The following is a 25,035-nucleotide window of genomic DNA, read 5'->3' as shown; positions in this document are numbered from 1 at the left end:
GGGACACTGAGACCCAATTCAATTCACACACATTCCTCTAATTGTTCCCAAACTGACAGTGTTTCCAGTTCTGGCACTGGGCATTAATTATCATCGGGACCGTTTGTCAGGCCAATGCAGTGCTCCTGGCCTTGTGGCCAGTGTTTTGATAACCCTGCAAGGGAGATATAATTATCATCCCACCTCAGACTCAGAAGGTTTAGCTTCTTATAAGTTCCCCAGCTGGTTGACGGCTGAGCCAGGATTTGGAGTTAAGTCTCTCTGATGCCAAAGCCCAAACTTTTGCTTCTGCACTAAACTTCCTCCAAGACTTAAATGGGCAAAGGATGATGGGTGCTCAGAGACAGGTGCTTTGACTTCAGTCTTGATGTTTTCTTTTCCTTCCAAATCAGAGCCTGCTCCTGGGTTCCTTGGCACTACCTCAGCCTGGAAAGATAAGAAGTTTAGCACCTTCTGCCCACCTCGCCCTGAAGAGATGAAGGTGTTCCAGTCCTTATCTGGGCTGGCTTTCAGTCCCCATCCCTCCACCTGCCACCTCTCACGTCCTCTATGTTGCCAGGCGGTCACCTTCCTGCCATAGGCTGTTGTAGCCAGTACCCAGATGCCCTTCGGTTTGTCGGCCTCTTGATCAAGGAGCATTCCCGTGGGAACCATGGTGCCAACATCCGGTCAGGATGGGCCCTCTGATACTTGCTGGCCCCGCTGCCTCTGCGCCCCAGCCTAAGAACAAAGGAGCCGGGTGCCTGCCACCCAGCAGGCCGTGTTTGCCCAAGGCGAGGCCTAGCCTGGCACAGATGCCGCGCAAACAGGAGTGTCGGTTTCACAGATCCGCCTCACAACCAGCAGGCTTCAGCTGGGAGGTGTTGCTGCCAGGCCACCTGCTGAAACGTTGCCCTGTCCAACTCCAGTCAGCCCCCCAGGGCAGAGGGCACTGTAAGGCAAGCACTATACTATTCTCTGGGCCTCAGGCTCTCCAGCTCTACAACGAGAGAGTTGCACAAGATGACCTGCCAGGCACCTCTTGTGGTCTAGGGCCTTAAATGATGTTGCTGGAAATCCACAGGGCTTGAGAACAGATCTGGGAGGCAGAAGTACCTGGGGCTGGATGTGGAATCTGGGCCTCTGGCTCATGCATCCCCACCTCTCAGAGCTAGGTCCTTGAGCACTGAATGCATGACCCCATTTATCCAATGGAACTTCCAGAACTGGAACTAGAGACCTTCACAGTAAGATGATTGTTGCTGTTTTGCTTGTGAGGCCATCTAGAACCTGCTCTTACTGACTGCCTCCAGAAATCTTAGGGTAGCTGGAAAAGGCTCAGAGGGACCATGGAAGAACGTTTCTCCAGTTAGGACAGTGAGAGGCTGCATAGTAATAGTGATTCTCAGATGTCAGTGTGCATCAGAATCGCCTGGAATGCTGGTTTAAAATACAGAGTGCTGGGACCCTGTCTCAGAGATTCTGAGTTCCAAGATTCGAGGTGGGCTGGGTAGCTCAGGCTTCTGAGTTTTTAACAAGCACCTAGCTTATCCTTGGATCTCTGATGAAGTAGAATAAATAAGTCTAAAAACAATACATTCCTGGGTTCAAATCGCACCCCTGGTACTTATTAGGATTGTGATGTGGGGTAAGTCACTAAACCTTTCTAGATGTCAGTTTTGTTTGTAAAATGAGGCTATAATAACATCTATCTATTAATAAATGAGACCTATTGTTTCAGAGTGTTTATTGCACTGTGTAAATGTTTGTTGAGCAAATGGGGTAGAAGTCCATTTGTCTAAACCAGAAAGCTGCGGTTATCCTTGATGTCTCCATCTACCACGTATCTTTCAACTACTCAATCACAAATCCCATGAACTCCACCTTCTAAAACATATTAGACCTGCACACTTCTCTCTATCACCAGAGCCACCACCCTAACCCAAGCCACCATCTTTTTTTCTACCTGACCACTACACAGCTTCCTCTCTGATCCGATTTCCACCTTTGCCCAGCCATGCTAATCTGATTGGTTAGAGCCTCTGCTTCAAACCCTAGCTCTCAGGTAGGCCTTATGGGTTTAAAAAAAAATTCCTCTGCCTGACCTGTGGTGACATAGTGGATAGAGTGTTGACTTGGGATGCTGAGGTCCCAGGTTCAAAACTCTAAGGTTGCTGGCTTAAATGCAGTATCATCAGCATGACCCCAGGTCACTGGCTTGAGCAAGGAGTCACTGGCTGGGCTTTAGCCTCCCAGTTAAGGCACTTATGAGAAGCAATCAATGAACAATTAAAGTAACACAACTACGAGTTGATGGTTCTCATCTCTCTCCCTTCATGTCTCTCTCTAAAAATAAAAATAAATAAATAATTTTCTCTGGTTACTCTACACCTACTTCTACTTCTAAGCCTCCTTGCAGCCTCTCTCAGACTCTGCACTCAAGATCTGAATTTCTTTTAGATCCCTTTAATGAATATCAGTTTTTCTTACCCTGGAACTTCACACGTTTGCTCTGTTTGAAACAGCCACCACCCCCACTCCTAAACAACACATCATTCACATTTCAGCTCAAATGTCATTTCCTCAGGGCCAGACATAGCCATCCCCTCAAATGTGCTCTGGAAATTCTGTCCTTCCTTCATAAGACCTGTTACACTCGCTATAAAGACTTTATGACTGCCTCTACCCCTAAACTAGCTCCAAGAGAACACAAACCTCTGTCTTATCTATTGCTGTGGCTCCAATAGTTTCTGGAGACTTTGGCTCAAAGAAGGATGAAATACACGTCTGAATGAATAAGTGAATGACCAAAAAGTCCTTGGTCGCAGGATATGTTGACCTACGTGCTTCCTGGTTGTACCTAAACTGAATTTAGGGTCTGGACTCGAGAAAAGACCGACACGTGGGGACGTCCCTGGGCATGTATAAGCCACAAGGGGGCGCCCCCAGTTCATTGTATCTGAATAGCAGCTCCTCGGTTACTAATCGCCAAAGGACGACAGGAGACGGGGTTTTCTCTCTGATGGACAGTATTGCCCCGCCCAATCTAATTCATTTTTTCCTTGGCCCCGCCCACTTCAGGCCTCGGAGACCCTAAGGTTGGGCTTGATGGAGGCGCCGCCAACTGAACTACAACAGAGCGATGTGAGGGACGAAACCAGCTCTCCTGGAGGTCTGTGAGTGGGCGACCGGTGGCTAGGGGCGGGGCCTACGCTTTGACAGGCAGGCGGCCGCTCCCGCCCCTCTCGCCCAGAGCGGCCGCGCGAGCTCTGGGGACAGCAGAAGTGAGTACGTGAGCGCTGCTGCAAGATCGGTCCTCGGACCCCTGACTGCCTGCGCGCCCCAAGCCCCGTATCGGAGTCGATCCCGCGGCAGTCGGCCGGATTACCGTGCGCCCCGAACTACGACCACTTGACCGCTCTCGCCTTGGCCTGCCTGCCCGAGTCCTCGGGCTCCCAGCACTCCAGCGCCCCGAATCCTTCTGGACCGGTCCGTCCGGATTCCCGTGGGACCGACCTGCTAGCACCGCCGGCTCGGGGCGCCACCTCGGACCAGAGCCGCTCGCCTGGGTCGCACCCCTTCCTTGCCGTATCTCCCGGGACCGTGCGCGAGCCTTCCTCGGAGCCCGACGAGCGGAGCCTCCCCCGGGTGTCCTCACCCCCGCCGGCGCGGCTAGGCGCGGCCCGGCTTGGCTCCCGGAGCCCGCCTCGGCCATGGCCCGAGCCCGCCCGCCGCCGCCGCCGCCGCCGCCGCCTGGGCTCCTGCCGCTGCTCCCTCCGCTGCTGCTGCTGCCGCTGCTGCTGCTGCCCGCCTGCTGCCACGCGCTGGAAGGTGAGCGCGTCGGGGGGCGCGCCCCAAGGCTCAGTGCTCCGGCCGCCCGAACGTGGGCCGGAGAGGACCCGCGCGACCTGGGTCCGGTGCGGGCTGGGCGTACGTCGGGGGAGGGTCCCCCACCTACGCCCGCTTCTGGGGCGGGAGGATTGGATGACGAGGACGCCCACAGAGACGCCTCGGAGCCTCCGGCTGGTTCCGAGGCTAGCGGTCCACGGTTTGCAGGACCGCCGGCAAGTAGACTCGGGTTGAGCGTCTCCATGAATCCCGGCCCGCCGCGCGCTTTCGTGCGAGTAGCCCGCGGAGAAACGGGGCCCGCGGCCCCTCGAAGAGGCGAGGAAGTGTAGGCGACCCCAGGCAAGGCGGAGGCTCCGAGGCTGCCGCAGAGTTGAGGCGGGTGGGGGCAAAGCGGGACTCCTCGGGCTGGCGGGCGGCCTTGGGTAGGAGCCCGTTGGAGTTCGTTCATTGTGAGTGTGAATGCGTGTACCCCGCTTTGTCGGGGGATGGCTGCGGGGTGAAGAGGCAGGGGCCTGTTACTGTTTATGGTTCACCGAGTCCCACTGGAGGTGCTGTGTGCACAGACGTTGCACACCTCTCTGCGGATCCTCCACCTTCTAGCAGGACACCCCGAGTGCTCGGGTCTCCACTGACCCTTGGAGGTGGTGGGCTTTGCCCCAGGTAGCACTGGAGTGCGGTGCCCTAACCTATAAGCCGTGGGAAAAGGCAGTGCTTTTCAATGGGTCCTGTGAAGCCTGCCAAGACTGCTGCTGAGGGGGTAGCTCCAACTTCCAAGTGACACTTGGATGAACAGCCCAAGTGCTTTTGGCCCTGGTGGGAGAGCTCACACACATGCCACTTGACAGAGGCACTGACACTGGTCATGAACAACACGCACATACACAACTTAAAAAATTTCAGAACCATTAAACGAGGGAAGAAAAACCTTCTGTAAGGAGGAGGAAAGAGCACCACAGAAATAGGGGGAAGTTAGAATGTAGGTAGTACTTATTTTGGGGGTCTTTAACAGATCCATTCACTTTCTTAATTTAAGAACAAGAAGGACCTGGCTTCTGTGTAAACATGGTTTGTTCATTTGTTCACAATGGGTAAAGTTAAAGGTTGGAAGGGAAAAAAAGTTCCAAGAGAAAGGCATCTGCTGGTGCTTTCTGTTCTTCTCTCGGGGGAAAAATGATCCTACGGACTCCTATGCCTTTTATTTCTAAGCCCACTGGTCCTGACAAACCGATTCACACAAATGGACACATGCAAATTCAGACAGACACACTGAAGTTGCACCCACACTTGCGTGCACTCATCCATATGTGTGTGATAGGATCGCTGGCGTGAGAAACTAGTGTGGGGCTTTGTTTTTGATTGCCTCAAAGGTCTGAGCCAGGGAGCCTGTTGGAGTTCCCAGGTCTGTGTCTTAGCCCAGGAGGGGTAACACAGGCATACACACTTAGGAGCTATGTGTGCCAGCTCTAGAGCCCTTGTTTGGGGGGACAGTGGGTGCTGGTGCTCAGAGTGGGATGGGGGTGAGGTTTGGGTCAGGTGAGCTAGGACTCCCTGAGGGGGTTCTCCCCTGTTCCTTCTGTCTTTTCCTCCTTGTCCTCATCCTTTTTACCCCCCACCATCTGCTAGACCTCTGAGGTAGGCCCCTAGTGGGGAGCTGGCATCTAGAGACCAAGGAGCTGAGAGGCTGACTAGGCAGCAGAGACCTGATGAGCTGTGATCCCTATCCTGTCCCTCTCCTCCCCGCTCAGCTGTGAAGTGGGATCCAGGCTGCTTTCTGGCTGAGAGGCCAGGCCAGTGTGGGGTGCCCCTAGGAAGCAGCAGTGCCTTCTATGTGTGGCTTTCACTGGGTCCTTTTACCATCCTCAGACCTTCGGGGTTTTGGTTTGCAGTCTGAGAAAGAAAGGAAAAAAGAGAAGTGCCTCAGGGTGCTGACCCAGCCCAGCCCAGATAGTGCCCCTACCCACCTCCCGGCCTCCCCCACAGTGAGCTGGGATAGGATTGTGCCCACCACCGCCTAAGGCTGGTGTGAGGATCGAATCCTTAATGTGTGTAAAGTGCTTAGCACACAGCCATTGTTATTCAAGGATTAGCTGTTACTATTATTTTCATAGGGTTTGCTCCTTGGGGAACATCAGAAGTGAAAATTCACAGTTGTGCCCCTTCCCTGCTGGAGGCGATTACAGGAAAGAATAAAGGGGGGAAGAAAAGTTGGTCTGAAGAGAGAGAAGTTGTCACCCCACCTCTTTCTCCCTTGAGCTCCGGTACGGAAGGGGTGAGATGGGAAGAGAACTATCCCTGACTCCAGCCTGCCCCTCACCCCTATTCTGGGGCTGGAAGGGTGGGATGGGTAGACTTGGAGGTCCTGGGCTGTGAGCAGAGAGTGAGCACTGAAGATCTCTTCAGTGCCTCAGGCTTTATGGGGGGGGGGTCTAGCCTCCTTGCTCCAGCTTCCCACTTGGCTTTGACAGGATATGGTTTGCCTTTGGCCTAGGGGAGACTTTGGGTCTCTGCATCTGGGGGTCATTATATTAAAGGCTCAGGGTCCTTGAACTGAAGGTGCTGCCCCTCATGGACTGGTTCATTAGATACTATCTTGCACTTGGGTGCTAGGGTTCAACAAAACTCTGTATCAAAAGATTGCAGTAGTTTTCCATGAGGATGTCCTCCCTGGTTGAAGAAACACTTCTCCCCTTGCCTTTTGATTGATTACCCCACCCTCTAACACACACACACACACACACACACACACACACACACACACAAAATTGCCCTCGGATTTGACCACAGACACAGGGAAACAAGGCCACCTTGTTGCTCATGCTCCTTTCGAATAATGTTTCCCAGTTTCCCAAGCCGAGATCAGTCTCCCTTTCAGAACCAAGACCGGGTGTGGGAGTGGGATCCAGTAGGCGAAAGGACTAGGATCGGGGTGTGGGACGAGGAAGCCTGTTTGAACCGTGGGGCTCTTGTTTATACCTGAGATGGGTAGAGAGGGCTGAGCTGGTAACGCCAGACCCTTTTGAGGAAAGAGAACACAGTTGTGAGATCGCAAACCCGCGCAGCCCCCTCCCGGCCAAGCCACGTTAGCTGAGTTGTTAGCTGAGTTGCAGCTGCAGTGGAAGTGGTCCCTGAGGGGCGGGCAGTGTGCGAGTCCACCTCTTTCTCCGGTGGCAGCAGTGACCACTGTGGAGCTGGTAGCCGAGCGGGAACAACAGCCTGGGATTTTTGTGGCTGGCTCACTTGTTTGAGTTACCTCTGGCACCTCCCACCCTCCCTTCTTGTTTGTCATGAGCTGGCACTTCAGAGCCGCCGCTGAGGGACAGTGGCAGGTATTTGGGGGAGCCAGTCGCTTGTCACTGCTTTCCCTTAGCCAGAACTGCTGCTGCCACCGCTGCTGTGGCCTCGGCGGCAGCGAGCTCAAGCTGAAGCTGCCGTGGGCAAGGCCTCCGCCACCCGGCCTTACACTAATTAAACAGCACGAAGAGGCTGAATCACCAGGCCTGCATAGTTTGAAAATTGTAGCCCTGCCTGTTGTGCTGAGTCAAACTGGTTTGTCGGGATTGGGCAGCTGTGGTGGGGGGAGGAGAGACTGGGTACAGCTGGGCACCTGATGCGGTGGGAGAGGCCCCTGCCCCAAGGGCTGGCCCTGGCGCCAGGTCTCCTACTGCCTTCTGTCCCCAGACTACTGGCCAGACCCACTGTGACCCGGACCCATGGGAAGGGCTCAGAGGCCTCACCTAAGGGTTCACTGTCCCTCCACCCTTCTGAGGAGCAGGCTAGGCTGGGACTGGAGTGGGGGGCACGGATGAGCACCGAGGCATCTGGGCTCCCTGCCCTGTGCTTCTTCCTCCTGCTCCTCCCTCTCAGGTTTATTTAATTATAAATCCCCATGATCTGAGGGGAAGAATGAAAAACAAAATGTGTTCTCTGTTCTGAGATGCTCCCCATCCCTCCTTCCTAGAGTCGAGGGCCGTGGGGCCACAGTGGGGGCGGGGGGCGGGGGAGGTGGCCCTGAGTGCGTCCGGCTCCTCCAGGTCCCATGGCAGGGTGCCCCCAGGATCCCTTGCTCCTCAGGCTAACCACCCCGAGTGTGCAGGCTGGTACATGCGTGTACATACACCAACACATGAGAGAAGACTGGGGACAGGTTGGTGGGCTGGGGCAGGGACCCTGTGGGGTGGGGGGTGCAACTCGGGACGGCATGCGGTTCTCCCTCTCTGTAGGCAAGGCTCTGAGATGCGCCTTCCTGCCCAGACCACGGCCTCTCTGTCTTCCTGCCCTGCACACTCTGCTGGTCCAGCCCTGGAGCATGACCTTTCCACCACCTCAAATTCCCTGGGCTGGAATTTGACCTGGAAACATCTTGCTTCTATCTCTACAACTTTTTGGCTCCCTGCGCCTCACTGTTCCCAGGGTGGCATGTTGTAGGGCCTGCAGGTGTGGGCCCAGGCAGGTGGCAGGCTCCCAGCTGGTGCCCCTGTACCATGGTGGTCCAGGAAGCCCTCAGACAAAGGTTGGGTACCCTGTTCTCATGCTGGGCCCCCAGTTTATGTGTGGAAGTTTTGCCTGAAGTTCCTGGGGATCCATCTCTTCATGATGCTGCCCCCCCCCCAAGGACTCCGGGGCCCTTAGGACAGTGCCATTGTCCTGCTTGGCCAGAGGCCGTGCCTGAAGAGGCTGCACCCAGCCTCAGCCAGGATTATCTTCGTGCCCCTGCCCCACCCCTAGCCTTGTGACCTGTGACAGCTCCTGCCTGTGCCAGGATGACAGGAAGCCAGTCTGGGGCTCGCTCCTTCCCTGCACCTCTGGTCACTGCTGCCCCAGCGCCACTGCTTTCTGAGCAGACACTGCCTCCTCCCAACTCTTCCCGTAGAAAGACTGCACTTGCAGTATTGCATGTGTGTGAAGAGTGCACCTCTGAGGCTGTCTGTACGCTCCTGCGGCACGTTTCAGTGCAAAGGGGCCTGTGTGTGTGCAGTGGTGTGTAAGAGCAGGTACACCCTATATAGGAAAATTGGTGCTTGTGTTTGCACTTGACTACACTCAAGACTGTGACTTGTGACTGACCATAGTGTGTGCAGTTGGGTGTGTGTGCCTCTGTGTATGCCTCTATCTCAGGAAATCGGCACATATGAAGACTGTAAGAGTGAGTCTTGGCCCAGAGCAAGCCAAACCTGTGTGTAGGAAAGACTCACTGTATGCAGATGTCTGAAGAAGACTGCTTTGTTTGTACCATGTGCATCTGTGTATCTGAGAAAGACCGTGCAATGTGTGAAGCCTTGTGTGTGTTTGCGGGCAGCTGTGGCTTGGTGTGTTTTTGTCCACCATATGTGTTGACTTGTCACTCTTTGGCCCAGGGGTGGGGAATGAACCTAGCCACTGAGAACTGGATGGAACGTGTGCATCTGTGTGTTTGTGCACAGGTGAGGGCCACACAGCTGCTGCCACGTGGCTGTTCTCTGTGGCTCTTTGGAAGCCTGAGCGGTATTACTTCACTTATAAGCATCAAAGGCCCAGTACCAGAAAGTCCCCAGGCCTGGGGTCCACTTCTCTGCTTGCTTTTGGGGCCATTGAGGTTCCCTGGCTGACCTAGCCCAGTATCTGGGAGTGGCCAGCCCCTCTCTGGTCTCCCTCCGGTAGCCACATGGTGGAACAGAGAAGGCTAGGGTTGCAGGCAACAGCTGGAGAGTTTGGAGACTGCTCACTCACTTTTGTCCTTTTCCCTGTACCTCATATTCTTTAACCCTAGCACCCCCACAGACACACCACAGAGCAGAAAAAAGGTGGGCTATGTTGGTTTGGGTCTCTCCCTCCCAATGCCACGGATAGAGAGACTCTGCCCTCCCCACACACACACACACCGCACCACACACCCCTTTCTAAGGCTGGAAGCAGGCACCTCAGGTCTCTGTCTTGGTGAGGGAGTAGACCCCTCCCCTCCCCTCCCCCAGAGAGCAAGCCTCCTCCCGGTCAGAGTGACCGGAGCCCTTCCTCAGGCACACAGGACTCAAAATCCAAGCCCTCTCCTCATTAATGGGAAAAATGTGCCGAGATTGAGCGATGGCCAAGGCTGAGCGATGGCCAAGGACCGATCCCCTCCCTCCCTCTCTTGCTCCCCAGAAATTAAACAGAAATGAAGAGCCTCCCCCTTTCTCCTGCCCGCCCCCTCCTCCCACCTCCCACCTCCCACCTCCCACCGTCCCTCCCTCCACTCCCTCCCTCAGAGCCAGCGCAGGGCTTGTTTTAAACTGTGGAGGAATCTGGCTGGAGGGGGAGGGGGCTGAATATTTGGGTTTAAACAGTTCCAGATGGGTTTGGCACAGGCTGAGCAGAAGGAAGTGAGGGAGAGGGAGGAGGGGGCGGCTGAGGGAGCGGTGGGAGCCTTGCCTGCTCGGGCGGCGGGCGGGCGGCGGGCAGCGGGCAGACAAGCAGGCGGACTGGCTGGCTGGCTGGGGGAGGGGTGCTTTTGGCTGGGCTGGCTCCCAGGGACAGGACTACTTCGGGCTGCTGGCTGGGAAGAGGCCACTTGGCAACCTCCCTTCTCTGTCTCTGTCTCCTTAGACCTCCTTGTCTCCCCATCTCGCTGTCTTTTGTAGTGTGCCGCCGGCCATCCCAGCTGTCTGGTCCTAGCCGCCGCCTCTGCACATCCCTCCGCTCGGGCCGCCCACCACCCGCCTCCGGGAGGCCCCTGCTCTGCCCGCCAGCCTTTTTCCCCACTTGTCTCTGGGCCCCTGTTTCTGCCCATCTCCTCTTCCCTCTCATCCTCCTGCTGAATGTCTGTGTCTGTCTGCCTGCCAGAGGGGCCTGTCAGGCCACCGGGGAGGAGGCTGTGGGATCTCTCCCTGCAGCCCCTCCAAGGACCAGCGCTGCAGCCGAGAGGGGCTGGGGCCTTGTTCTCAAAGTGAGTGGCTGCTGTCTGGCTGTCCCCATTGCTTCACTTGAGGGCCTGGGGCCACAACTACCTCCTCCACCGTCCTCAGCGCAGACCCAGACTGCAGGGAACCAGCCAAGGCCACAAGCCTGGAGCCGGTGGGGTCTGGGTCTCCCCTCTGCGTGCCTTCAGCCTGCCCCACTGTTGATGTAGGGGCCTCCAGAAGTTCTGGGGTGACTGTCCCATTTCAGCTGAGAGTTGAGGGGAAGATGGCTGATTGCTCTGGCTTCTAGGCTGTAAGAAAGGAGTTGACACTTCTTTCTCCTCTTGCTTGCTCCTAAATCTGATCTTGGGGTCATGCTGTGAGAGAGCAGAGTTGTCCAGCCAGAACCCAGAACCAGGCTCCAAGGGGAGCAAGTTTATGTCAGAAACATGAACAGCTCCTCTTGTCGCTGAGCAGGGAAAACCAATAATAAAGCGCAACTCAGAATAGGATCGGTGCTGTGACAAAGCCCTGTCTGGCCCTGGATGTACAAAGGAGGGATCTGACCTGGACGTACAGGTTCAGGGAAGGCATCCTGGAGGAGGTGACTGCTTGGTTACCTTAAAGCAGTGGTCCCCAACCTCTTTTGGGCCACGGACCGGTTTAATGTCAGAAAATATTTTCACAGACCGGCCTTTAGGGTGGGTCAGATAAATGCACAAAATAAAATTATGCGACCGGTGTAAAAACTGTGGTATTTTAAAATATAATATAATTGTCGAACTTATGAGACAAGTGTCAAGAGTGAGTCTTAGACGATGTAACAGAGGGAATCTGGTCATTTCTTAAAAATAAAACATTGTTCAGACTTCAATATAAATAAAACAAAAATAATGTAAGTTATTTATTCTTTCTCTGCGGACCGGTACAAAAGCCACGGACCTGTGCCGGTGCGTGGCCCAGGGGTTGGGGACCACTGCCTTGAAGAACACACAGCAGCTTTCGAGGCTTTCTGTTCCTCTTCCACAGAGAACATATTGCAGCGAGGGTGCCCCGGTTAAGGAGTTAGTTGTGGAATCACGTATACCTGAATTTGAGCCACCTTTCAACCCTTCACCCTAACTCTTAGCCGTTTTACCTTAGGCCAACACTTACTTTACATGAGCTTTGGTTTTCTCTCCGTAAAAGGAGTATACCAACCTTTATCTAAAGATTATGGGAAGAATTGCACTAGCTCTGAAGGAGCTGGTCGGGTCTCGATGGCCTTCTTCCCACCCTCACAGAGCATTCCTGCCCCATCCCCCAGAGGTGGTTGAGTGGGAGGCCGGGCAGAGTGGGCTGCAGCCTGTCACTGCCCTCCCCTTCCCCTGGGTGTGCGCGGCGGGGCCTTTGTGTTGGGAATGGAGTCAGAGGAGGCCTAGGCAGCAGGGTCTGAAGCACACGGCCCTTTGTTCCAGGATAAAGGCCCTGCTGGCCCCTTTGTGTGGAGATTAGCAGAGACTGTAGGTGTGTGAACTGGCCCTGGCTCTTGCCTCATTAACCCGGACCTGGGGTCAGCCGCAGACACCCACTCTCAGCTGGCCTGACCTGACAGCTCTGGGCTGTGACAGGTCTGGCAATGGCTGCAGGGTCTTTTCCAGGGTAGGGGAGCTGAGGGCTTTGGGGACTTAGGGGAGGAGTGGGGTAGTTCCTGGTGGGAATTGGTCTCTGGTGTCCTGGCTTTTTTGTTTGTTTGTTTGTTTTTGTTTTTCTGGTGTCCTGGCTTTTACGGGGTGACTTCTTCCTATTCTGAGCTAAGCCCCTGACCTTTTTTCTTCTGTTGCTTTCCCAGAGACCCTCATGGACACAAAATGGGTGACGTCTGAGTTGGCGTGGACATCTCATCCAGAAACTGGGGTAAGACTTCCTCACCATCTCTCCTGAGTGTTGGTTGCCACTTGCGTCTCCAGCACCCATCCTCCTGGCCTTACCCCTTACCAGGACTGGGGAGAGGCCGCCTCTCTCTCTCTCTGCCTGTCAGTTTCACCCCTGCAGCATCCGCATCCTTTTCACTGTCACCTGCCTTCTTTATCTGATGGCCCATCCTTGGGGCATTTTTATCTCTCCCCCTTCATCCTGCCTGTGTCCCCCCTCCCATGTACCTTATCTTTGTCCTGTTCTCTGCCTGCCGCTCAGCCTGTCTCCAGCCTGTTCCCATCCCCTGCTGCCTGACAGCCCCTTGCACGTCCACCTGACTGTCTCCCTCCTTGCAGGGTTCCTGGGAAGAGCCCTGGCTTGGGAACCGGGAAACCTTGGGCCCTGATCTCTAACTTGCTCTGTGACTTTGAGCAAGGCAGTTACCTTTCTGGACCTCCGTTTCCTGACTGTTAAACTCTTGACTGCAGTCCTGACGTCTCTAAAATATTCTAATTAACCTCCCTAGTTGGCCTCCACAGCTACGACTAAGCTCTGGAATGCTAGGGTTGGGTAGCACTACAGGCCTTCAGTCACCAGTGGACTGTGTGACGTTGGGCGAGTCGCTGCCTGTGTGAGCCCTGGCTTCCTTTCCTCTAGAGTGGGAACAACAGGTGCACCTTCTAATGGGCTTGCTGTGAAGGATAAATGTGATAGCCACTTTTATCACATTTATCAGAGCAAGAATGCTTGTTCTGTGTCGGGCACTGTTACAAGCCCGTCACATGTGTCACTTCCACACAGCCCCATTAACTGCCAATCAGCCCTTCTTTACAGACAATGAAACTAAGGCACAAAGGTAATAATTGTTATGGCTAATACTCACATAGTACTTATCAATGCCCTAAGTGCTTATTCATTTAAAGTCATTTCTTCCTTGTATTCTTGCCATGTTACAGGTGGGGAAATGGAGGCACAGGGAGATTAAATGACTTACTCCTAGTTACACAGCAGGCAGAGAAATGGGATTTGAACCCAGATACAGTCTGTGTGTTCAGCTACTACACCACAGAAGCATCTCTGTGAAGTACAGATAGCAGATCTGGGCATGTGGTAAGCACCTGGCAAATGTTGGCGCTCACTCCCTGTCTTTTTCACTTGGTCCATGTACAGTGGGAAGAGGTGAGTGGCTACGACGAGGCCATGAACCCCATCCGCACGTACCAGGTGTGTAATGTACGTGAGTCAAGCCAGAACAACTGGCTTCGCACGGGGTTCATCTGGCGGCGGGATGTGCAGCGGGTCTACGTGGAGCTCAAGTTCACTGTGCGTGACTGCAACAGCATCCCCAACATCCCTGGCTCCTGCAAGGAGACCTTCAACCTTTTCTACTATGAGGCTGACAGTGATGTAGCCTCAGCCTCCTCCCCCTTCTGGATGGAGAATCCCTACGTGAAGGTGGATACCATCGCGCCCGACGAGAGCTTCTCGAGGCTCGATGCTGGCCGTGTCAACACCAAGGTGCGCAGCTTCGGGCCGCTGTCCAAGGCTGGCTTCTACTTGGCCTTCCAGGATCAAGGTGCCTGCATGTCGCTCATCTCCGTGCGTGCCTTCTATAAGAAGTGTGCATCCACCACCGCGGGCTTTGCCCTCTTCCCTGAGACCCTCACTGGGGCCGAGCCTACCTCACTGGTCATTGCCCCTGGCACCTGTATTGCTAATGCTGTAGAGGTGTCGGTGCCACTCAAGCTCTACTGCAACGGTGACGGGGAGTGGATGGTGCCTGTGGGCGCCTGCACCTGTGCCACCGGCCATGAGCCAGCTGCCAAGGAGTCCCAGTGCCGTTGTAAGTGGGGACTGGCCTGGGGGCGGGGGAGAGAAGGGCTTGGACCACACCTAGGCGCCCCCTATCCACTGCTTCCTACCTGCCAGACTGGTGTCAGGTCTGCGGTGGGAGGAGGAAAGTGAAGAGGGGTATCAGGTGCAGAGAATGTGGTAAATGAAGGGAGATAGAAGAAAATGAAGAGAGACACCAGGATAAAAAGAGAAAAAATGAAACTAGAGAGAGAGGAAGAGAGACATGGAGAATTCTTGACAAGGAAGTCCCTGGAGAAACTCAGGAAGCTGGCAGGTACCTGCTTGTCCTACTCCAACGGTACGCCTCACCCTGGAAGTTCAGCTGTGGGCACGGGGCTGTGCGCACGTGCGCCTGTGCCTTTCACTGTGCAGTCTAACTTGTTCCTTGGAAGGCGGTATTTATGCAAAAGGGACAGGGGCCCAGTCCCTGAAATCTGAGTCCTGTCTCTTCCTCCTAGCATCTGTGAGACTTTGGGCAAATTACTTAACTCTTTTTTTTTTTTAATTACGTGGGAGTTGGGGAGGCAGAGAAACAGACTCCCGATAGCGCCCCGACCAGCGCCCTTACCAGCTCCCCTACTGGGATCCACCTGGCAAACCTGCTGTGGGGTGATGCTCTGCCCATATGGGGCTTGCTCCGTTGCTCGGCAGCTGAGCTATTTTAGCACCTGAGGCGAAACCATGGAACCATCCTCAGCACCCAGGGCCAACTTGCTCGAGTCATTCGAGCCATGGCTGCAGGAGAGGGAGAGAGAGAGAAGGAGGGGGGGAGGGGTAGAGAAGCAGATGGTTGCTTCTCCAGTGTGCCCTGATCAGGAATTGAACCCAGGACTTCTACATGCTGGGCTGATGCTCTACTGCTGAGCCAACCGGCCAAGGCATTACTTAACTCTTGAACCTCGGTTTCCACGTTGCAGAATGGGGACAGTAATGATTTATTCATAGAAATGTAGTGGGGCTTGTATGGGTAGATGCATGTGAGGCCCCGGAGCAGTGCCTGGCACATGGCGAGCGCAAATGCTATATGAGTTTAGTTGGGATTTTCAGGAGCCAAAGGATGCCTAGGACCAGGGATTGTTTTGTCCTTATTTCCCACATGAGCAGGTTCAGAGGCTTGTCTCTGGTGACTCACCAAGACATGTAAGACCTTACAGTGTACTAGACTTCTCTTATTTGAGTCTCATCTCAACTTTATAAGCCCAATTCCAGTTATGTCCCCTATTTTGCCAATGAGAAAACTGAGACTCAAAGAGGTTATGCACTCAAGACCGCATAACTAGCACTGGGGGAGCGGGGCCATGCCGGATGAGGTGCCCCATGCCTTTTCTTCTGTCCCCTTGCCCGATTCTCTCTCCTGCAACTGGAAGCATGTAGCTGTGATGGGTGGGCGCTGGCTCTAACCACAGCCCTAAGTGTGAGGGGGCTGGCGGCCCCTACCTGTCCGTGAGGTCAGGCTTGGGTGTTGTCCGGAGAAGGTGAGCAGTGCCTTACCAGGCCTCTCTCACTTCTCTATAGGAACCTGCCCCAGACTTCCTCTTCCTAAGTGGAGAAAGGGGGTGGGGGTGATGAGCCTGACAGCCTGAAGAGGGGCTAACACTCTGCAGGTCCCTGGCAGGAAATGCATGCTGGTTCCCATAGCAACCAGCCTGGCCTGGCCTCTGCCCCCTCCCCCACTGGCTCAAAAGAGGTTGGATGGAATATCACCTTAACGCTGGGAGATTAAACCCCCGAGAAAGGCAAAGCCCCAACTCTAGGCATCTCACACTCTGGATGACCCTCCCTAGAGGTAGTCATTTCTAGATGGGGTGACCTCATGTCTTAGTGTGTGTCCAGGGGATTCCTAGTTTATGCCCATTGTCCTAACATGATTATTTCTAGTGACCCCTTTCACTCCCAGAATATTTCAGTTTGAACAATGTTATATGGCTATCACAGATTTGGGGATTTACGGAGCCCAGGTACAAAGAGTAGACAGCAGGAGGGACAGCAGAGAAGGGATGCGCAGGCATCCAGCTCTGGGCTCTCTTTGAAGCCTGGGGTTCCACTTGTGGATGCTTTGAGGCCTCTGAACTCCAGGTGACCCCAGCTTTCCTGCCTGCTTTCCTTCTCTCACTTCTCCTCAGCTCCACCCCTGCCCACGGGCAGAGGGAAACTGCTGCCCATCCTCAGCCTGTCTTGGAGTGGCCTTGAGGGTCCTATGATTTTCCTTGAGCTTCAGGGAGGAATGGGGCATCCCCAGAGAGTACCGAATGCTGCCAGCTCACTAGAGGTCCCTTTCTGTCTTCTGCTTCTTCCTCCTCTCCTAACTTCCCTGCTCAGTAAGCCAGGCTGTCCAGGCTGAAGTCTTCGACAATGAGGCCCCAGGTTGGGGGAAAGGGTCAGGAGGAATCCGCTGACCTGGGGTTTCCATAGGGCGAAAGGGCCTTTTGTAGCTGCAGCTGAAGTTAAGCAATACCAGCGTGGCCCCCACAGTCTAGGAGTGGAGGGGCCGAGACCTGTGCTGGGGAAGGGCCAGACTCTCATGGCGGTGTGGAGAATCGGTGTCTGCTGGGGCAGGGAGGTGAGCGCGTCCTTCCTCTTCTCCCCCACAGCCTGTCCTCCCGGAAGCTACAAGGCGAAGCAGGGAGAGGGGCCCTGTCTCCCCTGTCCCCCCAACAGCCGCTCCACCTCACCAGCTGCCAGCATGTGCACCTGCCACAATAACTTCTACCGCGCAGACGCGGACTCTGCAGACAGTGCCTGTACCAGTGAGTGCGTGAACGCATGTCCTCCCCTCTCTGGCTCCAGGCCTCGCCTCTGCAGGCTGCCCGGGAGGGCCACCTGGCACCCTGAGTATCTCCATTTTCCAGGTGGAGAAACTGAGGCTCAGGAAGTTAGATGTTGTGCTCAACATGGCACAGCTAGACAGTGCCTGTCCCTGAGCCAGAGCCCACGTCAGCCGGCTCAGCCCTTTCTCCAACATTTAATAAGCACCTACTAACTCCTGAGCTTCAGGAACTGGCTGGAGCCTTCTAGTCCATCTTCTGTGTAGAGCTGCTGCTCCTTGGCCCAGCTCGAACCCCAGAGAGGGGCCTCCCATCCTTGGAACAGCGTGGCGTCTCACTTTCTCCCGGCTCTGGCCTTTTGTGTGCCGGGCACCAGGATGTGGAGGAGAGAAAGATCCAGTCCCTGCCCCAAACACAACCTGGTGGGAGAAACAGATACGAAAACAAACAAGGACCATATAATGTGCTAAGTGTTGGGTGGGAGGGATGCCCAGGAATTGTGTTATGGGAGTGCAGAGGACAAGGGAAGGTGAATCAGAAAGGCTTCCAAGAAGAGGTGACATCTCAAGTTGAGCCTTGAAGTCTAAATAGGAGTCTGCCCAGTGAAGAAGTATAGGAAAGGTACTCTGCTTATTAAAGCAGATACAAAGGATAGGAGGTAGGAAGTAGGTTGGCGTGTGCAGGAACTCCGAGCAGAAGGGTGCTCCTAGGGCTCCAACTCACTGCCCTCTCGTCCCTCCTTCTCCACAGCGGTGCCATCTCCACCCCGGGGTGTGATTTCTAATGTGAACGAGACCTCGCTGATCCTTGAGTGGAGTGAGCCCCGGGACCTGGGAGGCCGGGATGACCTCCTGTACAACGTTATCTGCAAGAAGTGCCGTGGGGGCCCTGGGACCGGGGGTGCCTCGACCTGCTCACGCTGCGATGACAATGTGGAGTTTGTGCCTCGGCAGCTGGGCCTGACAGAGCGTCGGGTGCACATCAGCCATCTGCTGGCCCACACACGCTACACCTTTGAGGTGCAGGCAGTCAATGGTGTCTCGGGCAAGAGCCCCCTGCCCCCCCGCTATGCAGCTGTGAATATCACCACCAACCAGGCTGGTGAGGAGGGGACTCTGGAGGGAGGGCCCGGGTAATTTCCCTGCACAGAGTTGAGGTTTTACAGGGCCTGCCAGCAGACCACCAGGGCGTCCTGGGAACTGGGTCCTTGGGAAAGATACCAGGGCCCAAGGAGCCCCTGGTGAACTCCCGCTCTCTCCCCCAGCCCCGTCTGAAGTGCCTGCACTCCACCTGCAGGGCAGCTCAGGCAGCAGTCTGACACTGTCCTGGGCACCGGGTCCTTGGGAAAGATACCAGGGCCCAAGGAGCCCCTGGTGACCTCCCCCTCTCTCCCCCAGCCCCGTCTGAAGTGCCTACACTCCACCTCCACAGCAGCTCAGGCAGCAGTCTGACACTGTCCTGGGCACCCCCTGAGCAGCCCAATGGCGTCATCCTGGACTATGAGATGAAGTACTTTGAGAAGGTCAGAGACTTAAGGGGCAGCAGGAGGCCTTGGGAGAAGAAGATTACCCCCAGATAGTATCAGGAGCCCTTGGGAGTAAGGCTGGCTCTTGAGGGGCCATTGGGGTAGGCCTGGGGGTGAGCAGGAGCCTCTGGACCCACCGAGACGCCTCCTTCCTCCTGGTGTTACAGAGCGAGGGCATTGCGTCCACGGTGACCAGCCAGAAGAACTCTGTGCAGCTGGACGGGCTGCGGCCCAACGCTCGCTACGTGGTCCAGGTCCGCGCCCGCACCGTGGCTGGCTATGGGCAGTACAGCCGCGCGGCTGAGTTTGAGACCACGAGTGAGAGAGGTACAGACGCTCCATGCCCATCGGTGCCCCGGCCCACACTTGCCATCCCTTCACTCACCAGCGCCCTCTCGTCTCCAGGCTCTGGCGCCCAGCAGCTCCAGGAGCAGCTGCCCCTCATTGTGGGTTCTGCCACGGCTGGGCTTGTCTTCGTGGTGGCTGTTGTGGTCATTGCTGTGGTCTGCCTCAGGTACAGCACTCCCATGACCGACTAGAGTCTCCCTTTAGCACCCTAGTGGCCACATGCACAGATGAGTCATTACTTGGGCCCAACCTTCTTGGGCCCAGGCTCTCCTTGATGGAAAGTCCTCTCCAGCCCACGCCCACATTTTCGTCCTGTTCCCTTCGCACCCCCTGAACTGGCAGAGTGGACCAAGTCCCCTGAGTCCCTCGTCCAGAGACCGAGCAGCTGCTGCTGTAACCCCCAGCCTTGGGACCAGGCACTGGCCCATCCGCTGGGCACTCTGCCCTCCTGTGTGCCCGAGGGTCCCCTGAACAAAGGTTGCTGTGGGACTGGTCTCAGGACTCCCCTCCCCCTCCTCCTCCAGGAAGCAGCGGCATGGCTCTGATACAGAATACACGGAGAAGCTGCAGCAATACAGTGAGTTTGTGTCCTTAAGCTCTCTTGGTTCCCTCCGAGCTTGGAGGCTGGGTTTGGAGAAGCCTCCTCCTGCTTCCAATCAGTGCCATTTCCTTAGCCCCTGCCGCACTCCTGCCAGCTGAAGAGATGAATGAGATGTGACCCCTGTCCTCAAGGGCAGTTAGTTCCGTGAAAAAGACAAGATGCATATACACAGGAAACAATGAGAGAGCAATTAAGTGTTAAGCTGGGTGTTCCTGTTCTAAAGGGTTGTAAGAGTTCAGAGAAGAGGAAGGCTTCCTGGAGGAGGTGGCCTTGAGCTGAGCCAGCCAGGATGAGCAGGGTTTAGAGAGGTGGGGGAGAGCATTCTTGGCTAGAGGAGCCCCTAGAAAGTAATGGGTGGAGTAGGAAGAGTGTCCAACTGTGGGGGCAGTGAGAAAACTGGTCTGACAGCTGCTGGGAAGCAAGGCTCGGTAGTTGCGGTCAGTCCTTGGAGGGTCGTGAAAGGCAGCCGAGGAGTTGGGACTTGACTCCACCATAGGTAATGGGAAAGGCTCTCAAGCTGGGGAGTGATACAATGAGAGTATTGTTTTAGGAAGAGAGGCATGCAGGTAGTTTGGTGGGAAAAGTCCAGAGGCAGTGAGCCCAGCTGGGAGGCTGTTTCAATAGTGTGAGTGTTGAAGGCCTGGACAAGGTCAAGGGCAGTGTGAGTGAGGGGAGTGAGGGGAGGGGCACACTTGAGAGGTTTGACATGATGAGAGATGAGGGTAGAAGAGGAATCCCAGGTGTTTTTTTTTGGGGGGGGGGCAGACAGGAAGGAGAAGAGATGAGAAGCATCAACTCATAGTTGCGGCACTTTAGTTGTTCATTGATTGATTCTCATACGTGCCTTTATGGGGTGCGGGGCTCCAGCTAAGCCAGTGACCTTGGGCTTCAATTCAGCAACCTTTTGGGCTCAAGTCAGAGACTATGGGGTCATGTCTATGATCTCAATCTGGCAACCCTGTGATCAAGCTGGTGAGCCCACGCTCAAGCTGGTGACCTCAGGGTTTTGAACCTGGGACCTCAGCATCCCAGTTCAATGCTCTATCCACTGTGCTACCACTGGTCAGGCAAATCCTAGGTGTTTTTTATGGTCACTAGTTCTCACCGAGGGGATGGGAGGGGGGCGCTGTGGCTTCAACAGATAGGAATATGGAGCTATTTTAACAAGGAGGTCACAACCTATGCTCCCACCAGGGGTGACAACCAGAGGGTGCAGTCTGATGATGCATTCCCTCTCCATCCCCAGCCTGAAGAGCTGTCCCCCTTCATGCCCACCTCTTCTTCCTCTAGTTGCTCCTGGAATGAAAGTTTATATTGACCCTTTTACCTATGAGGACCCTAATGAGGCTGTCCGGGAGTTTGCCAAGGAGATCGATGTGTCTTGCGTCAAGATTGAGGAGGTGATTGGAGCTGGTGAGTCCCCAGAGGCACAGTAAGGATGAGAGATTGTGGAGGTTACCCAAGGGAGGACTGAAGCAAGCTGGGTATAGGAGCAGTCCCAGAAATAGCTTACTACCTGTGCCCTGTGCCCTGTGCCATGCAGGAGAGTTTGGGGAAGTGTGCCGGGGTCGACTGAAACAGCCTGGCCGCCGGGAGGTGTTCGTGGCCATCAAGACACTGAAGGTGGGCTATACAGAGAGGCAGCGGCGGGACTTCCTGAGTGAGGCCTCCATCATGGGTCAGTTTGACCACCCCAACATAATCCGGCTGGAGGGCGTGGTCACCAAAAGTCGGCCAGTCATGATCCTCACCGAGTTCATGGAAAACTGTGCCCTGGACTCTTTCCTCCGGGTAAGAGCCAGCGCCTAACCCACGCCCTGCCCCTGCCCCTGCCCCTGCCCCAGAGAACAGGGTTGGGCAAACCACCCCATCCCACAAGTCACACAGACCCTATTCAAGTCCATTAATATTTATTAAGGTGGCATGATATAGAGAAACAGCAGAGCCTTCAGAGCCAGAGAGATCAGGGTTCTCATCCTGACTCTCCTTGACTGCCTGTGTGACCTCAGGCTTTGCTTACCCTGAGTCTAGCTGCCCTGGTTGTAAGATGAGAGTGGTAAGATCTGTTTGGGTCCTCACTGGGATTGACTGAGATGTTGTATACAGATGCCTGCTACACAGTAGGGCAGCTTCGTTATTCTCAGTGCCCTCTGGAGACGGTCGCAGGGATAGGACATGAAAGGCCGGGAGAGGGTGGGCAGGCAGGCCTTGGGCAGACCCTGGGCCAGGTCGGAGTGGGAGGCCCATCCTGAGCTTGCTTTTTGCCTCCAGCTCAACGATGGACAGTTCACGGTCATCCAGCTGGTGGGCATGTTGCGGGGCATTGCTGCTGGTATGAAATACCTGTCTGAGATGAACTACGTGCACCGCGACCTGGCTGCCCGTAACATTCTTGTCAACAGCAACCTGGTCTGCAAAGTCTCAGACTTTGGCCTCTCCCGCTTCTTGGAGGATGATCCCTCTGACCCCACCTACACCAGCTCCCTGGTACAGGAAGCAGCTGGGAGGGAGACCGGGGGCGGGGCCAACCAGGCAGGGGCTCGGGGCTGGGGGCCCGCCTGGAGTCACAGGGTGAAGGGCGTGTGCCCCCCTCACCAGGGTGGAAAGATCCCCATCCGCTGGACTGCCCCAGAGGCCATAGCCTACCGGAAGTTCACCTCCGCTAGTGACGTCTGGAGCTATGGAATCGTCATGTGGGAGGTCATGAGCTATGGAGAGCGACCCTACTGGGACATGAGCAACCAAGATGTGAGTGGGGCAGAGCAGTCAGCGGGGTGGGAGCTGGCGGGGGAGCAGAGTGGTTGCTCACTCCAGGTCTCCCTGCTCTCGGCTCAGGTCATCAATGCCGTGGAACAAGATTACCGGCTGCCCCCACCTATGGACTGCCCCACAGCACTGCACCAGCTCATGCTGGACTGCTGGGTACGGGACCGGAACCTCAGGCCCAAGTTCTCCCAGATTGTCAACACCCTGGACAAGCTCATCCGCAACGCTGCCAGCCTCAAGGTCATTGCCAGCGCCCAGTCTGGGTCAGTACCTCTGCGTTAGCTGCCACCTGCTCTTGAGCCAGCAGCCCTGCCCCCTGCTTCCCTGTCATAGGACTCACCAGGCCCCTCTCTTCACCCACAGCATGTCGCAGCCCCTCCTGGACCGCACAGTCCCAGATTACACAACCTTCACGACAGTTGGTGACTGGCTAGACGCCATTAAGATGGGACGGTACAAGGAGAGCTTTGTCAGCGCAGGGTTTGCGTCCTTCGACCTGGTGGCTCAGATGACTGCAGAGTAAGTGTACCTCAGATTTGGAGGGGCAGGGCAGGGCAGGGGGCTCTGGACTGGGCCCAGAGTGGTGGGCAGGGGAGGAGTGGTGGGGACTGACCTGCCCTTGGTCCATCCGCAGAGACCTGCTCCGGATTGGAGTCACCTTGGCTGGCCACCAGAAGAAGATCCTCAGCAGTATCCAGGACATGCGGCTGCAGATGAACCAGACGCTCCCTGTGCAGGTCTGACATCCAGCTCCCTCCGGCTGTTTGCCCCAGGACTACACAGGGATTCTGACCAGTTGGCTGGACTATTGGACTTTTGGATGCCTGGCCTTAGGCTTTGGCCCAGAAGATGAAAATTTGGGGAGGGCCCAAGCTGGGACTTCTCCTCCAGGCCTGTGCTCCCTCCCCAGAAAGCGTTCCCAAAACCTCTTCATATTGAAGATGGATTAGGAGAGGGTGATGACCCCTCCTCAAGCCCCTCAGGGGTCCAGGCCTTCCTGCTCTCCAGTGGGGGATCCCCACCACCTCAGACTTGGCTATTCTTCAGTGCTGGAGGTCCTGGCGGGGGCAGGTTAGGAATAAGCCTGGGTTCCATAGGGCCCGGCCCTGGCAGGGGTCTGGCCCCCCAGGTAGGCATAGAGCAGTCACTCCCTCAGGAACTGGACAAGGGGACTCCAGGAATGGGGAAACGTGACACCCCTATCCCAAAGCCAGCTGGCACCTCCAGTTTGCACAGGGATTTGTTCTGGGGGCTGAGGGCCCTGCCCACCCCCGCCCTTGGTGCTGTCATAAAAGGGCAGGTAGGGGCAGGCTGAGGAGCTGCCCTTGCCCCCCAGAGACTGACTCTCAGAGCCAGAGATGGGATGTGTGTGAGTGTGTCTGTGTGTCTGTGTGTGTGTGTGTGTGTGCACGCACTGGCCTGCACAGAGAGTGTGGGTGAGCGTTTAAAAGCTTGGCCCTGTGCCCTGTAGAGGGGCCAACTGGGCCGTCAGCGGAATAAAGGCAATAAGATGATTCTCTGGCCCCTCTCATTCCGTTCCCAAGGCAGGATTCCCTAGTGCCTTCAAGTCTACACCCCCTGGCCGCTGGCCCTTCAGGATTCCCTGGAGTCATTGGGAGACCAGATCCAGGCCTATTCAAGCTCAGCTCCTCCTTTTGCATTAGTATCAGTACATCTGACTTCTTGGTAGTGGGGTGGTGACAGCAAGCACAAACTATCCCCAAGCTCCCTCTAAGGCCCAGGATTCCTGGGTGGTGGGGCAGACACTTGGATCAGGATGGATTTCACAAACAGCATCCTTTCACACCCATTGTCTCTGAGGGGAGCTCAGGGTAGAGAGGGTTGGTCAGCTCCCATGGTGACCTGGCTAAGTACAAAGGGGCAAGAACCCACTGGTGTTTAGATGCAGAGGCCAACAACTTTCAGCAAACATCAGCCCAGAAGTGTGGCTGTTCTTTTCTGAGCACTTACTATGCTCCAGGCATTGGGCGAAAATGCTCCAAATATACACGGATCTTATATATTTTAATCTAACAACAGCCTAGCCAGGGAAGGAAGTATTTCTATTTCCTTTTTACATAGGAGGAAAGGGGGAGTTTAAGTAACTTACCCAAAGTTGCTCAGCCAAATAAGTGAGGCCCGGGGCTGGGGTTCCCACCCAAAGACTGCCCGCACACTTGAAAGTTTCAGAGGATAAATAAGAACCAGGGAGAGGGTTAGGAAAACAGCTTCTGGAAACGTCAAAGGAAGAAAATGTGAGGGGTGCCCAGAGATCCCTTGGATGCAGAAGCGAGTGGCGACAGGGTAGGTGCAGTCGTGTCCGGGAGCAGCCCTTGGGCGGCTAACTCCTTGCTAGTATGGAACAGGTTTCCAAGGTACCTGCATAGTCTGTGGAAGGTCGTCGGCTGGACCCGGTAGGAGGAGGACAGCGGACAAATCTCAGTCTCTGGGTTCGCCTATCAAGGCCCCTCATACATCCAGTATACCTCCAGGCAGGCCAACCTTCGTAGGGGACTTCTGAGCGTGGTGGTCGCTAGCGGTTGGCGGGCCTGCAGGCCTGGAGGCTCGGAGCAGTTCTTGTAGATCAGGGGACCAGGCCGA

At 55.5% G+C, this 25,035-nt stretch overlaps 1 protein-coding gene across 2 annotated transcripts; it reads left to right on the top strand.

Annotated features, from left to right (window-relative positions):
* The first annotated feature begins 3,246 nt into the window (after positions 1 to 3,246).
* On the top strand, positions 3,247 to 23,613 carry EPHB3 (EPH receptor B3). 2 transcript variants are annotated; one of them, XM_066347005.1, is made up of 16 exons: positions 3,247 to 3,810; positions 12,511 to 12,575; positions 13,746 to 14,418; positions 17,021 to 17,176; positions 17,945 to 18,295; positions 18,592 to 18,716; positions 18,887 to 19,046; positions 19,125 to 19,233; positions 19,592 to 19,644; positions 20,959 to 21,081; positions 21,212 to 21,459; positions 21,940 to 22,155; positions 22,267 to 22,416; positions 22,504 to 22,697; positions 22,798 to 22,953; positions 23,069 to 23,613. In XM_066347005.1, exons 1-16 carry the CDS (start codon positions 3,693 to 3,695, stop codon positions 23,175 to 23,177), a joined length of 3,006 nt encoding a protein of 1,001 aa, XP_066203102.1. In that variant the 5' UTR covers positions 3,247 to 3,692; the 3' UTR covers positions 23,178 to 23,613. The 2 variants fall into 2 exon arrangements, with proteins under 2 accessions (XP_066203102.1, XP_066203101.1); XM_066347004.1 differs by having other exon boundaries at positions 21,940 to 22,416.
* The last annotated feature ends 1,422 nt before the right edge of the window (positions 23,614 to 25,035 follow it).

The sequence above is a fragment of the Saccopteryx leptura genome, chromosome 8 (assembly GCF_036850995.1).
Source record: "Saccopteryx leptura isolate mSacLep1 chromosome 8, mSacLep1_pri_phased_curated, whole genome shotgun sequence".
In the NCBI taxonomy this organism is placed as follows: Eukaryota; Metazoa; Chordata; class Mammalia; order Chiroptera; family Emballonuridae; genus Saccopteryx; species Saccopteryx leptura.
Note: the sequence above shows the minus strand (reverse complement) of the source record. Positions and strands in the feature narration are given on the sequence as shown.